Raw genomic sequence first — 16,572 nt, forward strand, 5'->3', positions numbered from 1 at the left:
TTAATGTGCACTTACTGTCTTTCTTTAAAAATCTCTTTTTTCTATTACGCGTCAAAATTAAATAAAATGATAAATAATTCTTTTTTTTTCTGATTTTTTTCCGTATTTGTACCTATTGAATCTCTAAAAACACTTTATTACATACACACCAGTGATTAAACTTACTATCGTGGAATCTTAAATCTGGGATGTAGATGGCGCTGCTTCATAAAGATTTCACGTTCTTCTAAGTGCCATGGGCATGATTGGTCGTCTGTGGACTGTGATATTCTCTCTGTGGTTTATAGAGTAAATTTAAATTCTGTGGTTATTTGTTTTGCATGTTTCAGAAAATTTGTGAAATATATTTTAATTAAAATTATATTTTCTTTTATCATTTCTTACACTGGCTAATAAATTATTTAAAAATGGTTCAACTTATACATTTTGTGTATCAGATATAATTTAATAGAACAATTTGTTCTCGTAAAATAATAATGTACGCGTAACTCGTGCGCTGTAAAAGTGTAAATAAAAATGTCTAACCAAGTGCCCGCATTTGTAGCGGGCTTGAAGTCACGAAATGTTGACACACAGACAAAAACGGCACGGGAATTATACCACTATGCAAAAACCGAGCTACGAGAGGTACCACAAGAGGAACTTACTCAGTTCCTCGATGACTTTAACCACCAAATTTTCGAGATGGTATCCAGCAACGATGTTCACGAGAAAAAAGGCGGTGTACTCGCCATAGGTATTATCTTCGATATTATATAATTTTACTTATAAGAAAATTTTCGTGTACTACTGCCTCAAACTCTAGTCCAGTAAACCTGTGCTATAAAAATCAAGTCAGAGGTCATGGGTTCCAGTCCTATGTCGTACTATAAAATACATATTCTTCTAACAATTTCTTACAAAATAATAAGAATGTTGCAGTTCGTTTCATGTAGGATGGTGCGGGTGACGGTTCATTTCACTCTTGTAAGTTTGCCGCGATTCACGATAATAGTATGTACTAAGAATGTTGTACAGGCGACTGTCATTATACCCTTGCTATCTGAAAAATGTAAAAGTTTGTATGGATGTTTGTTACTCTTTAACGCCCTAACTGCTGAACCTATATAGCTGAAATTTGGAATGGAAATCGATTTTCCTTTGGATTAACATCAGCTTTTCATCCCAGAAAAATTCATGGTTCCTGAGGGATTTGAGAAAAACTGAATTCCTTGTGGACGAAGTCGCGGGTGTCCGCTAGTTATATTGAAAATCATCATTGATTACATTTAAACTATTCAGATTTTCAGTGTTCTATATTTCATAAGTATTTATAGATTCTAAATTTCTAATCTCTAGATTTACCTTTAGGTGTTTTGATGTCAGTCAGTTGGGACTAGTAAGTTAAGGTATTAATGTACTTTACTTTACTTTGGGGCTAGATATGTGTGTGTTGTCTAAGTATATTTGTTTATTTAATTTAATGAAGCAATATAGGCCATCAGGTTTTAATGATTATTAATTTTTAAATGGGTTAATTTGAATGTTATTGATACAGGGAGTTAGTAAACAATAATTTCACAGGAATTGGGTGGAATAGACCTCAGTTAGGATTGATCATCTATGTGGCCTCGTCAGACATCCCCTTAAGAAAATACAATAAACAATAAAATTAAATTTCTTTACAGTATGTCTAATTGGAGGTGATTGTGATACCACAAAAACCAGAATAACAAGGTTTGCTAACTACTTAAGAAACCTATTACCATCCTCTGATGTTGGGGTTATGGAGTTAGCTGCTAAAACTGTGGGACGCCTCGCAACTGTCTCTGGAGTTAAACGGGCTGAGTATGTCGAATTTGAAGTTAAGAGGGCTTTTGAATGGTTATCAGAAGAAAGAAACGAAGGTCGGAGGCATTCTGCCGTTTTATTGCTAAAAGAACTTGCTATTGCCATGCCAACATACTTTTACCAACAAGTATCTGGCTTCTTTGATCATATTTTAATAGCTCTCAAAGATCCTAAGCAACAAATCAGAGAGGCTGCAGCAAAAGCATTGAGAGCTGGATTAGTAGTCACAGCACAACGGGAATCAGCTAAACAATCAACGGCTAAACCACAATGGTACATGCAGTGTTATGAGGAAGCTATGCTCTCGTTTGAGGAGCTTCCTGTTAGAGAAAAAGGGATTACTAAAGAGGATAGGGTACATGGTGGCTTGCTAATACTAAATGAGTTATTAAGATGTTCAAATGCAGTGTGGGAAAAGAAGTATACCCAACTAATGAGAAGCTTAGACACACAAAAGGATATTGCAGTGTCTGATGATATAATTTTCATTAGTTCAAAGCTCCACAGTCCCTCTGTAAAAAGAGGGTATTTGTGTGATGGTTTCAAAACTGAAAATGTTCAGTACCCAGTTCCGAATTATGAATCGGAAGTGTGTAGAAAGTTATTAATGGAGAAAATTGAGAGAATATGTCATGGTAAGTATTCACTATATAATTATTATATATGTCTTGTAATGAAAACTAATTTATAAAAACTTGTTGGCTGAAGCATATATGTTATTAGAGTTAAACAAACTTTCAGCAGTTACTTGATCTATATTTAAGCATTTTGAATAATAATGAGAACTAAAGAGAACCTAAAACTTTGTGTATTACATGTGTCAGCAGTGGTAAGAGTAGATTATTCAAATAGACTCAAAACTTTTAATGCAAATTTTCATTTTTTTTGGATCTAAGACTTATGATGCTTCTATGATGTATGATGCTTCTATATTTGTACTACTATTAATTTTGATTTACATATGTGACATATATCATTTAGTTATGTATAATTTAGTTTTGTAAATTTCAGATATAATGTCATGCCAGAAGCTTCTCAAAACTCAAGGTGTACCACAGACTCTCCTAAATATAATTCCTAGGCTAGCAGCATTTAATAAAGAGTTATTCATGAAGAGATATATGCACTCAACAATGCATTATTTACTTAATTCAATCAAGAGTAGGGAAAAAGATAGAAATATGGCTTTCACAACATTAGGTTTAATGGCAGCAGCTTTAGAAGGTGACATAAAAAATTACATTTCTAAAATAATGGATGTAATCAAACAAGCTTTACCTGTAAGAGATACGCAAACTAAAAAGAGAATGTGGATTGATCCATCCATTTTTGCTTGTATCACTTTACTAAGTAGTGCAGTCAAGGACCTCGTGATTATTGATATCAAAGAGCTTCTAGATGCAATGTTTGCAACCGGTTTGAGTCCTTCTTTGACTATATGTTTGAATGAATTATGTCATAATTTGCCATCCCTCAAAGGTGAAATTTCAGAGGGTCTCTTAAATATGCTTTCGCAAGTTTTACGTAATAAACCTTTCTTGCATCCTGGTCTACCGCGAAGCTTAGAGCAACAGAGTACTATTGGGCTTGTGATCGAACAACAGGATACTGCTAGTATAGTCCTGGCGTTGAGAACACTTGGGACATTTCAATTTGTGGGACACCACAGTTTGCTAACGTTTGTTCGACGCTGCGCCGATCATTTTTTGCAGAGCGACCAACAAGAAATTAGAGTAGAAGCAGTAAAAACGGCGGCGAAATTACTGGCTGATGCATCTAACAAAACACCTTCGAGAACTCTCACCATGTTGACTGCCGAAGTTGTTGGCAAAATGTTGATTGTGTCAGTCACAGACCCAGAATACGAAGTACGATACTGGGTATTAGAATCTCTTACTAAAGTATTTGATACTCATTTGGCACAAATTGAGAACTTGAGTTTCCTTTTCATTGCCATGAATGATGAACATTTAGAAATTCGTGAGTTAGCTATCTGCACTGTTGGCCGCTTGAGTTCTGTCAACCCAGCGTACGTAATGCCTGGTCTCCGCAAAACTCTAATACAGTTTCTGACGGAACTTGAACATTCAGGAATGAGTAGAAACAAAGAACAAGCAGCTAGGATGTTGGATAATCTTATTTTGCATGCTCCAAAACTTGTGAAACCGTACATGGAAACTATCCTAAATGTTCTTGTACCTAAATTAAAAGAGCCTGATTTGAATCCTGGGGTTGTGATCAGTGTTTTAAAAGCAGTCGGAGATTTGGCTGATGTACATGGGGACAATACTGGATTAAAGAAGTGTTTGCCAGATCTTTTATCTACATTACTAGAGCTATTATCTGACGCTTCTGCAACAGAAAAAAGGAGTGTCGCTCTATGGGCATTCGGTCAACTTATTAGTGCGACAGGTTATGTTGTTGCCCCTTACACAGAATACCCAAATTTAATGGATGTTTTGCTTAATTTCTTGAAAACGGAACAGCAACCTAAAGATAGACGTGAAACGATTCGTGTTCTTGGACTGTTAGGTGCCTTAGATCCATACAAACATAAGGTGACCAGAGGATTGATTGACGGTCAGCCCGATTCTAGCTTGGTACCAGTTGCTGACAGCAAAGCTGAAGATAACAACTTCGATATGACGACGAGTGAAATGTTAGTGAACATGTCATCCCCCGTACTGGACGAATACTATCCAGCGATTGTGATATCGACGCTCATGCGCATTCTCCGAGATCCTACGCTTCAACAACACCACAAGAATGTAGTAGAAGCTGTTACAGCTATATTCCAGTCTCTCGGCATAAAATGTGTTCCGTACATCTCCCGCGTAACCCCGAGCCTACTCTATGTAGCCAGAGCCACTGACAATAATAACAACTTTAGAGAGTTTCTGTTCACACAATTAGCTAAACTAATTGCGATCGTAAAGCATCACATTAGGAATTATTTGGAAAACATTTTTGAACTGATCAAAGAGTTTTGGACACCTAACAGTCCTTTGCAGTCAACACTAATATTACTGGTCGAACACATTGCGTGGGCTCTTGGGTCGGAATTTAAAGTTTATTTGCCGCAATTAATGCCACAAATATTGCGCGTCTTGGCTCACGATACGAGCAAAGACAGATATGTCACTGAGAAACTACTTTACGCGCTACAAAAGTTCGAAGACAATCTAGATGATTACATTCATTTAGTGATACCGTCGATCGTAAAACTTTTCGATGCATCAGATTGTCCTATTCCTGTAGCCAAAGTAGCGATGGAAACGGTCGACTGTCTCTCGGACTCCTTGAACTACAGTGAACTTGTGTCTAGAATAATTCATCCCCTCGTCAGAAGTTTGGACACTTGTCCCCCTCTACGCATCACGGCGATGGACACTCTGTGCGCATTGATCATTCAGCTAGGTCGGAAGTACAATGATTTTATACCGTTGGTCCAAAAAGTTGTAGTGAAACACAGAATTCAGCACCATAATTATGAGCTGATGCTATCAAAACTACAATCGACTACGACTTTAGCTGTAGACGATTTCTTACAAAGCACAAGACGGAGGCCTAGAAATAACAATCAAGAGGTTTGTATAATATAATTTTCCCTGTAAAATTTACTCTGCAGTTCCACAGAGATGATATTGAATATGATGGAGCAGCACATCTAAAGGACAAAAATGAATTAATGTTTGAAACGTGTAGGTAGTTTCAGAAAATAAATATTTGTTTATAAGGCTTGTATGAAAAATATGTGATACTAGCGGACCCGGTCTACCCCTACCCTACCCCTACTCCAACCCCTACTCTACCCCTATTCCTACCCTTAAGGTCTATAATTGACTCTTAAACGTTTATATGGGAAATAGAAAAGGGTTGTTTTTAAGGTTTTCCCGGCAATTATTCTAATTTTTCTCACTTTTTAAACCTTGACTATACCTCCACGAATATTTCAAGACAAAGGTAAGATAAATCCGTTCAGGTGTTCTCGAGTTTTAGCGAGACTAACGAACAGCAATTATTTTTTAAATATACAGATTTATATCATCTTTGATGGAAATGCAGATTAAATAAAAATAATTCAATTGGATTATGAAACGGTGGTTACTTTTCAGACGCGTATAGTTGCTTGCGATACCTCCCACTCAAGTCGCAAGCTCTACGTCAACGCGCATAGCCTGAAAGTGGCGTGGACGGTCAGCAGTCGAGTATCGAAAGACGATTGGCTGGAGTGGTTGCGACCCTTCAGTATTGGATTGATTACTGAGTCTCCCAGCCCTGCTTTGAGGTTAGAAATTGTATAAGAGATAGTATTGAGTAAGGTAACTATATTGATGTTCTTTGTTATTAGCGATAAATAAGCTCTTAACTGCGGTTTTACTAAATGATGCTGCTATTTAACAAGGTTTCAAAGGGATATTATGGCTTAATAGAGGTTCGGTTTATACATCTCATGCCCTTACCTGATTTTTATTTTCTGCACAGTTTTATACAGGAATGCTAAATCGTTTGGTTTGGCTAGACCAGACTTAACCGTGAGCTAATTTAAAAACTTGAACAAAACGATCCTACTTTGTACAAATATTAAAAAACACGAAAGTTTGAAAAAATAGATTTTACTCTGGATTAACACATAGGCTACTTTTTATCCCGAAAAAATCCATGGTTTCCCGAAATTTGCGAAAAAAGATGATTTTGATGTTAAGAATGTTTGTCTCTTTCACGCCTCGACTACTGAACCGAATTAGCTGAAATGAGGTATTGAGATATATTATAGCATGAATTAACACATAGGCTACTTTCTATCTCAGAAAATCCATGGTTCCTGAGAGATTTGTAAAAAACTAAATTCCGCGCGGACATAGTATAGTAAGTATTCCATAGAGGTCGTCAAAAAGATGATGAAATTAATAATGTTACAGGGCATGTCGGACTCTCGCACACAACTATTCCCAATTGTTGCGAGACCTCTTCAACGCAGCATTCGTCTCGTGTTGGACGGAGCTGGATAACACCTCGCGTACAGAGCTTTCCAGTGCCCTTGAACAGGCTTTGACGGCGCCCGATGCGCCAGAACTTGCGCATACTGTACTCAACCTCGCCGAATTCATGGAGCACTGTGAAGGTGGCGCCTTGCCGATATCTGCACAGCTTCTGGGTGAAAGGGCTATGCACTGCAGAGCTTATGCGAAAGCCCTGCATTATAAGGTGGGTTCATGACATTTTGTAACACTTGGTTCTGCATTTCGGATAGTTTATTAACTTCTTTACTTATCGCAGGAGGAGGAATTCCGAAACGGAGCGACTTCTCAAGTCGTGGAGGCGTTAATTCACATCAACAATAAGTTACAGCAAAAAGAGGCCGCTGAAGGATTACTCGAGCGTGTGATGGCTCAGCGTGAAGCTGGCGATACGAACTTGAAAGTTCAAATTCGATGGTACGAGAAACTGCACAACTGGGAGAAGGCTTTAAATCTGTACGGTGCAAAACTAGTGGGTGACGATGATAACACGGAAGCCTATCTCGGTGAGATGCGCTGTTACGAAGCCCTGGGAGAGTGGACGGAATTGTACAATACGGTGTCTAAACGTTGGACGAGAATGTGTGATGATGAGAAATTCAAAGCGGCAAGGTTAGCCGCTGCTGCAGCTTGGGGCCTGAACGAGTGGGATTCTATGGTCAATTACGTCAACTTTTTACCAGAGAATACGCAAGATGGTGCTTTTTACAGAGCCGTCTTAAACATCCATAATACTGACTACGGTTTATCGAAATTCTATATTGATCAAGCGCGAACGCTATTAGATTCTGAACTGACTGCGATGGCCGGGGAGAGTTATCAAAGAGCGTATGGAGCTTTAGTGAACGCTCAATTGCTCGCTGAATTAGAAGAAGTGATCGCTTACAAGTTAGTGCCGGAAAGGAGGGAGTCCATAAAACAAGCCTGGTGGACTAGGCTTCAAGGCGGACAGAGGCTAGTAGAAGATTGGCGCAAAATTCTTCAAGTACGAGGCTTAGTTCTGACCCCTCAGGAGGACATGGCGACTTGGCTGAAGTTCGCTTCGCTCTGCAGAAAGAGCGGAGCTCCCCGTCAGGCACATAAAACTCTCGTTATGCTGCTTGGGATGAATCCGAACGAGAATCGTGACAAGCCCCTTCCGACCCAAAGGCCGCGGCTCACCCTCGCGTACGCCAAACATTTGTGGGTCGCTGACGACAAGCAACTAGCGTACGACCAACTTCAACGCTACGTCGACACAGTAGAAACGGGAGATGCGGAACATTGCAGACTGGTCGCCCGATGCCATTTAAAACTGGGCTCCTGGTGCGAGTCTCTGTTAGGCATTAACAAACTTTCTATACCCGAAATTTTGCGAAATTACTCGGCCGCCACAAACCTAGCGCCCGATTGGTACAAAGCGTGGCACGCGTGGGCCTATATGAATTTTGAAACCGTTCTCTTTTATAAACACCAGGAAGTGGACACGTCGAATCCGGAGGAGACGAAGACTGTCGCAGAATATATCCAGGCGCACACGGTGCCCGCTGTCGAGGGATTCTTTAAATCTATAAACTTGTCGCAAGGCAGCTCTCTGCAAGACACGTTGAGGTTGTTGACTTTGTGGTTCGATTATGGACATCACCCGGCCGTTCACGAAGCTCTAGTCGAAGGAATAAGGACCATAGAAATCAATGTGTGGCTCCAAGTAATACCGCAACTCATCGCGAGGATTGACACTCCGAGAGCTTTGGTCGGGAAGTTGATTCACTCGCTGCTAATCGATATTGGCAAATCGCATCCTCAAGCTTTAGTTTATCCCTTGACAGTGGCTTCGAAATCTTCGTTCGTAGATCGTAAGAATGCAGCTAACCAAATTTTGAAATCGATGTGTACACATTCGAGTAATTTAGTGAACCAAGCGGCTATGATATCGGAGGAGCTGATCCGAGTTGCTATACTGTGGCACGAGCAGTGGCACGAAGCATTGGAAGAAGCGTCGCGGTTGTATTTCAGTGAGCACGACGTGAAGGCTATGTTTAAAACTTTGGAGCCACTGCACGCATTGTTGGAGCGCGGTCCAAAAACGTCCAAAGAAGCGTCTTTCAGCCAAGCATATGGACGGGATTTAAATGAGGCGCTGGAATGGTGTAACAGGTTTAAGGTAAAGAAAAATAGACATTAATATGTTTTTACTTAAAAACTTATTGCATTGACCTTGAAAGAATGTTGAACGACGACTTAAACCTTTTTGAAGGACTCGCGGTGGTAATACTAGGTTTTCAAAAAAATTTTACTTGTCATTAATCGCGTCATCGAAGATGACCCAGGATTTATAATGGTAATCCAAAATTTCAAGTTGCTTGAACAAATAAATGGGTTACTTGTTAGGGTTAAACATTTACAGTTAGGAATATTCTGGCCTTGGTCTTAGTAGGTACCTGGTAGGTTTATAGGGACTTTCAAACATCACGATACTGAGCCGCCTGCATCCAGCGAATCCCTGAGATTCGCTGGATGTCGTCAGTCCACCTGGTGGGGTGTCGACCAACACTGCGCTTTCTAGTGCGGAGCCGCCAAAACCTTGAGAGCCGAACGTCCATCAGCTCTTCGAACTATATGCCCCGCCCATTGCCACATTGGTAACTATTAATTATTTATTGAACCAGTATCATTGGTCTTTCCAGGAGTCAGGTTCAGTCCGTGATCTGAACCAAGCCTGGGACTTGTATTACCACGTGTTCAGACGGATAAGCCGTCAACTGACGCAGTTGGCGTCTCTGGAACTGCAATTCGTTAGTCCTCGGTTGCTCAACTGCCGGGATTTGGAACTGGCCGTGCCTGGTTCATATGTCCCGGACCAGGACCTCATTCGGATCGCGCATATACAGAGCAGCTTGCAGGTATGTTTTATTTAAACTACAGTTGGGATATGTATTTTTCAACAAAGTTAGGTTGGATGCTATATTTCACCGCCATGTTTACACTTTACCTTTAGTTTGTTATTTGATATTTAATTACTGAATCCTCAATAGACAATCATTAAGGATCTAAATATCGCTTGACAGCGATGCCATGTCACCTTTTGTGTGACGTCGTTTGTGTAAGACCCGAGTTCACCGACATTCATTTAAACGGCGTATACATAACCGGCCCGTCAAACAATTAACATAGTTTAAACAAAGAGCATTTTTTTTAAGTCCACCACATGCTCTAGTTAGTAAACCGAGCGATTGAGGACGGCGAGTGAACGATCTAATAACTATTTATTTAACAGCATTGCCAACTTGCTAGGAATTCCCTAAATGGCGGGGATATTTTGTTTCCCCAATTTAGGGAGTCTTCGCTTCCATTTGAAAGGATTTAGAAAAATACGTATGTTGACAATTATTTGTCAATTCATCGAATATCGAATTCATCGTGTCGTTTACCGAATGTCTCCTACAGGTGATAGCGTCGAAACAACGACCGCGCCGCCTCTGTATCCGCGGCTCCAACGGCAAAGACTACATGTTCCTACTCAAAGGCCACGAGGACTTGCGCCAGGACGAGCGAGTGATGCAACTGTTCGGCCTAGTCAACACTCTACTGCAAGCCGATCCCGACACTTTCAGACGAGACCTGGCCATACAAAGATACGCGGTTATACCTCTGTCGACGAACTCTGGCTTGATTGGCTGGGTGCCTCACTGCGATACGTTACACTCGTTGATAAAGGACTACAGAGAGAAGAGGAAGATTCTGCTGAACATCGAACATCGGATCATGCAGCGGATGGCGTCCGATTTGGAGAAGCTGATGTTGATGCAAAAGGTTTGTATCGTTTACTAAAATTAGAATTCTTACATGACTATTCCTTTATAATGGCGAACATCGTTGCTTGGTAACTACAATACTTTGTATTTGAGTCACTCCATTTGTGCAAATTAGCTTTTAGGAAACAAAGGAAAAGTAGTTTTACCTTCAAGAGAATAAGGTAGGGTTGGGTGGTGTTATCAATGCTCATTGAAAATTACAAAGATACGCGGTTATACCTTTGTCGACGAACTCTGGCTTGATTGGCTGGGTGCCGCACTGCGATACGTTACACTCCTTGATAAAGGACTACAGAGAGAAGAGGAAGATTCTGCTGAACATCGAACATCGGATCATGCAGCGGATGGCGTCCGATTTGGAGAAGCTGATGTTGATGCAAAAGGTTTGTATCGTTTACTAAAACTAGCCACTCATTTTTTTGTCACTGCGACAAATGACTATAACAGATGACATAATTGTATTAAAATAATGAACAAGATTGACCGTGTTCTTCCTTCAAATCCTCTGGAAATTTAACTAAGGTTGTAACTCAATAAACTTGTTTCATCATTAAACTAAGTAATCTCTATTACATTTAAAATAAGGTTTTAAGTCGATAGAAGAGTCGGCGCCCGGTCGCCGGATGGCGCGCAGGTACGCGTCACCATGACGTAAGCGCGGTGACGGACGCCGGCCCCGTAAGCAAAGAGCTAGAATTTTTACATGACTATTCCTTTACAATGGCGTCATCCTTGCCTGGAAAGAAGTAGAAGAGTAAGAAGTAGTGTTGGGTGTCAATGCTCATTGAAAATTACAAAGATACGCGATTATAAATAGAGGAAGATTTCGTTAATTTTGTATCGTTTACTAGTAGTATTTATCTAAATAACTAATTTTAAAAATGAATGCTAAGTTACATAAGTCCTTTTGACTTTACAATGGTGATAAGATTAGCCTAGAAATAAACTATCTTGTGTAATTTTTTTTTCAAGAAAAATATTTTTGCTAACCAACAAAGAACAAGAAACCTTATTTCTATAACCATAAGAAAGAGTTGGGTGGTGTGAAGGGTGCCAGCTGAGCGCAAGCTAGAACCTAGAGCCGTAAAGATAATAAAATAAAAATTAAAAAAAGATTTATTGAAGTTCTACTTATTTTTTCTCAGGTGGAAGTTTTTGAACACGCTCTTGAGCATACAGCTGGCGACGACCTCGCCAAGTTGCTCTGGCTAAAGAGCCCTTCGTCTGAAGTGTGGTTCGAGCGTCGCACCAACTACACCCGCTCTCTCGCAGTCATGAGCATGGTGGGCTACATTCTGGGACTCGGGGACAGACATCCGTCCAACATCATGCTGGACAGAGTCACGGGGAAGTTCTTGCATATTGACTTCGGTGATTGCTTCGAAGTAGCCGTCACCAGGGACAAGTTTCCAGAGAAGATTCCGTTCAGATTGACGCGTATGTTGATCAATGCTATGGAGGTATGTGGATTTTTTTTTTATTGTAATACCTACTCGTGATTTTCGGACATGTGAACCCAGATTAGTACTCCAAGTCAAAGGCTAACTTTTTTTTTATTTTTTATTCTTTACAAGTTAACCTTTGTCTACAATCTCACCTGATGGTAAGTGATGTAATCTAAGATGGAAGTGGGCTAACTTGTTAGGCGTAGAATGAAAATACACACCCATTTCGGTTTCTACATGACATCGTACCGGAACGCTAAATCGCTTGGCGGTACGTCTTTGTTAGGGTGGTAACTAGGTGAATTTGGTTAAGTTAATGACGATTTTACGTTTCTTTCAGGTAACTGGTATCGAAGGAATCTACCGACGTACTTGTGAATCAGTAATGGAAGTACTCCATAGACATAAAGACAGTGTAATGGCTGTACTCGAGGCGTTCGTATACGACCCACTGTTGAACTGGAGGCTTATAGATGCGGCTCGACGCTCTAGAAATGACGCGGACGCCTCATCAGATAACGCATCCCCTTTACCTAGCAGGAGCCGAGCTTTGCCTCTAAATGACGTGGACCAACCGGCTGAGACGAATCTAAACAAACGGGCTTTAACCATAGTGAATAGGGTTAGGGATAAGCTAACTGGTCGTGACTTTACTCATATAGATGATGCGAGTGTCTCGGTACAGAAGCAAGTCGATTTGTTGATACAACAAGCTACCAGCAACGAAAATCTTTGCCAGTGTTACGTGGGATGGTGTCCTTTTTGGTAGACTTTGGGTTTCAAAAATGTTTGATGACAAAAGTTATATAAACACATTTAGTGGTTCCTATTTTGTTAATATGTATATCTAACTTATTTTAATCTGGCATTGCATCATTCTGCTTGTATTCTGTCTATGAAGAAACGAAAGACGAAACACTAAAAATGACAGCGCCTTACACAAATGATCGCCATTACCAAATGATAATCAGCGCCATTAAGACATTAGCGCCGCCTCTACGGGACTTGTTTCGTGGCGCGGGGTCTACGTTACGTATATCCAGTGCCGGATTAAGGTCATTTGATGCTCTAAGCAATATTCCCCTGGGCCCTCTTTGGCTTTATTCTTCAATATTGTAGTTACAAAAGGTTGGCTCAATATGATTTAACGTGTTTTTGAACTTTTTCGAAGGGTTTTTATTTTTTTTCCTCTAGTGCCCCTCCAGACGAGATGCCTTGAGCAATTGCTTAAATAGCTGTTATGCTAATTTAGGACTGGCTAAATCAGTATATTGCAATTCTGTAACGATTTTTTTTTAATTTGTCAGTGATAGCTTCGAATTTGTCTCTATCTAATAGTATCATCTTAGACAGAGACAGATAGAGACGAAATCGTATCACTGTCGAGTTATAAAAACATCTACACAGAATAGCGATTCGAGAATAGCGGTCTTTCGCCATTGACCTCTTATAATTAAAGGACATACAATCATGTAGAAAATTTCATTTAAAATCTGTCCAATTTTGCTTTGGCAGTTTTAGAATAATAGGATTGAGTTTAAGGTTAAATTAGCAAATGCGACTACTTGAATTGAGTGCCAAGAAGTTGAGTTTGGCACTCATTCAGTGGGGACGTTTTTTGGTCGCTGATTGTGCATCTACTTTTTAATAGGAGATCGATGTATTTAACTTCATATACACTACACACAATGTGTGCAAAATGGGTCAGGAATAAATAATTTAGAAGCTGGGATTTTTAGTGATTAGGGGTAAATAGTTAAATATTTTTTTTTAACAAATTTGCACCGTAGCGTGACATTCAAAACGGCGAAATGTAAAAAATATTCAATAAGATTTTTCATATAGATTAAGTAGTAAACATTTAAACACAGTGTACTTTAAAATATATGGTTTTTAAAAATACTCTCCGGAATTAAGTAAAGTAATACTTCCCTTAATGAGAAAGATCTTATACAAAAAGTCTTCTGTAAAGCTTTAGCTAAAGCAAAATTACACCTAAGCTATGCTATGATAAGCTAGCGATATGTGATTTTGTTTAAAAAGACTTCTAAAGAAGATGGTCCAAAATTGTATGGAGCCCAGGATTAGTTATCCTGGCGGAAATAAAAGAAAATATTTTTTTAACTAATTTCGATTATACAAATCTAAAAATTTACTTTAATTCTTGCGAAATAATTTCTCTCCCAAGTAATGAAACACTAATACAGGTACCAATAGCGGATTGATGACGTTTTCAATGCAGTAGTCGATTTGACGTTTGCTTTCAATTGTCATGTCATAGTTGCTTTAAGGGAGCCATCTTATTGTAAGGAAAAAACTTGGGTTTTAATTTAGTTAGATTTATTCAAATATTAAATGATGCGGGGACCTGAAATGGACAATCTCCTTAACTTACTGAGTATTCCTAAACCTAGAATGTGGAATTTTTCAGTACTTAAGTAAAGTTTTAGAGGTGACAAAAACCTTATCCCTTTCTCCTTTAAGGTACGCATTGGTTTAATTTTGAAGATACGAGTGTCGAGTATTTATTGGTTCCTTATATTATTATATATATTAAAACATTTAAAAATGAATACTTACATTTTGTTATCCCAGGCTGTGTATTATAAAACCATGAACAATTTCTCGGTTAATCATTGTTAGGTTTAATTCACTTGCAATATTTTTATGTATTATAGTAGGTATGCTTAGGTAACTGGTACCTAGATATTTTTTTTTACAAATAAATTGATTATTTTTATGTTTTAAGTTAATTACAGATTTATTCATTGATTTATAAATTCAATTCTTAGTTGTACAGCTCCAAATAACATTTCATAATAATATGCTAGAATTATGCTATCATAATTATTAAACTATATTATAACTATACAGTGCTTGCATTTAAAAATATGAAATAAATGAGAAAATTAAACCAAAAATTTACCTTTTATTTTTCAACCCTGCACTTTCGATTTGTCATCATAACAACTTGTATTCGGCTCACTGTTGATCACCAGTCTCCACTCAGAATGAGAGAAGTAAGGCTAATAGTCCACCATGCTTGCCCAATGCGGCTTGGCAGACAGACATCATATCAGCCGATGGGCGTCCACTGCAGGACATAGGCCTTTTGTAGTGACAGACACGTAGATAGTAATTAATTAAGATTTCTCAGGTAGGTACGCAGATTTCCTCACTATGTTTTTCCTTCACCGTTTAAGACACGTCGTATTTAATCTCTTAATGCACATAACCATTAGGCTATCACGGCTCTCTTTTCGACCTGTATGATAATGGAAATACTATTTTAATATTGAGAGGCCATGGATGGATAGCCATCCATATACTAACTGCATGTTATAAGCTTTGAATATTAAGTAAGCGCTCGCGAGTTTTGGATTCCTTTAGGGTAGGTACGAGTACATAGAACTCGTATTTTACAATCTCTAAGAAATGCACAGTACTCGACGACAAAAATAAACATTATCATATATACTCGAAATTTACTTGGATGACTTTTTTACACAACAATAATGGCCGACTATGAATCAAAGACAATCAGTAGGGTTGAGAAGTTAACGGCTGGCATCGGAACGATATCAAGTAGGTATCGTTATAACTGAAATACCTAAACTAAAACATCCGTTACTATACTACGTTATCTTAAAAGGGAACGTATAGTAACGTTTGTCGGTTGTGTGCATTTTAAGAAATTAAATATCACATGTCACAAACGGTGAACGGTGCACGGTTTATGCCTATGGGTACGCGTGGTTAAGAAATGGGGTAATCTTTTTATATTGTTATTATAAATATACTTAAACAATACACATCACTATCTAGCCCCAAAGTAAGCATACAGAGTAGCTTGTGTTATGGGTGCTAAGATAGTTGATATTATAGTATTAATATACAATTATATACTACATATAAATACTTATATACACTCATGCTCATCACACAAATATTTTCCAGTTGTGGGAATCGAACCCACAGCCGTGGATGCAAAAAGCAGGGTCACTACCCACTGCGCCACGCGGCCGTCTCTTTCTTTAATCTTTTGGGGACGTACTAACGTCCAAGATTTGCTTATACTTCAAAAAAGTGTGCACGTATCCACGTACATACTGGGTGTAAGGGACATGATACCGAAAACTGCGTGAAGAGGTTAAATTTAGTTTCCACAACGATATTTTAAATAACAATTACGTGGGAAATGAGAAAATTCAGATTTTGAAAATTTTGAGCACGCAATGTACAGCTAACAATGCGATAACAACGCTCCGCAATCTACTGTGTACGTACGAGTAGGTACGTACGCATCGACAGCAAATCGGCTGGCTACACTTACCTATCTAATACCTATTTTTTATACTTTACAAGTTTTTAACTAGGTACAGGTAATTAACTTACTTCAGGTTGTTTCTCGTTTACGAGACGTTCTGTCGTCATAGTAGGTACAATATTCATGAGTACTGAATTGATTTGATCTAAGCATTT

The 16,572-nt window shown here is 38.9% G+C and overlaps 1 protein-coding gene across 1 annotated transcript; it reads left to right on the forward strand.

Moving 5' to 3' along the window:
• Positions 1-293: 293 nt before the first annotated feature.
• LOC112052294 (serine/threonine-protein kinase mTOR) lies at positions 294-16,158 on the forward strand. The gene is made up of 10 exons (XM_052887350.1): positions 294-736; positions 1,668-2,465; positions 2,842-5,417; positions 5,946-6,118; positions 6,753-7,038; positions 7,111-8,994; positions 9,518-9,733; positions 10,278-10,643; positions 11,791-12,105; positions 12,431-16,158. The coding sequence occupies exons 1-10, from the start codon at positions 517-519 to the stop codon at positions 12,857-12,859; spliced, it is 7,263 nt and encodes a 2,420-aa protein (XP_052743310.1). The 5' UTR covers positions 294-516; the 3' UTR covers positions 12,860-16,158.
• The last annotated feature ends 414 nt before the right edge of the window (positions 16,159-16,572 follow it).

Source organism: Bicyclus anynana, chromosome 19 (assembly GCF_947172395.1).
Source record: "Bicyclus anynana chromosome 19, ilBicAnyn1.1, whole genome shotgun sequence".
Lineage (NCBI taxonomy): Eukaryota > Metazoa > Arthropoda > Insecta > Lepidoptera > Nymphalidae > Bicyclus > Bicyclus anynana.

What these genes read in the sequence shown, in the direction of transcription:
- LOC112052294 (XM_052887350.1), top strand. Translation starts at nt 517, where the DNA reads ATGTCTAACCAAGTGCCCGCATTTGTAGCGGGCTTGAAGTCACGAAAT. An exon ending in TCTCCCAGCCCTGCTTTGAG is followed by an intron (nt 6,119 to 6,752) that starts GTTAGAAATTGT and finishes ATAATGTTACAG; the next exon opens with GGCATGTCGGACTCTCGCAC. An exon ending in CGAAAGCCCTGCATTATAAG is followed by an intron (nt 7,039 to 7,110) that starts GTGGGTTCATGA and finishes TACTTATCGCAG; the next exon opens with GAGGAGGAATTCCGAAACGG.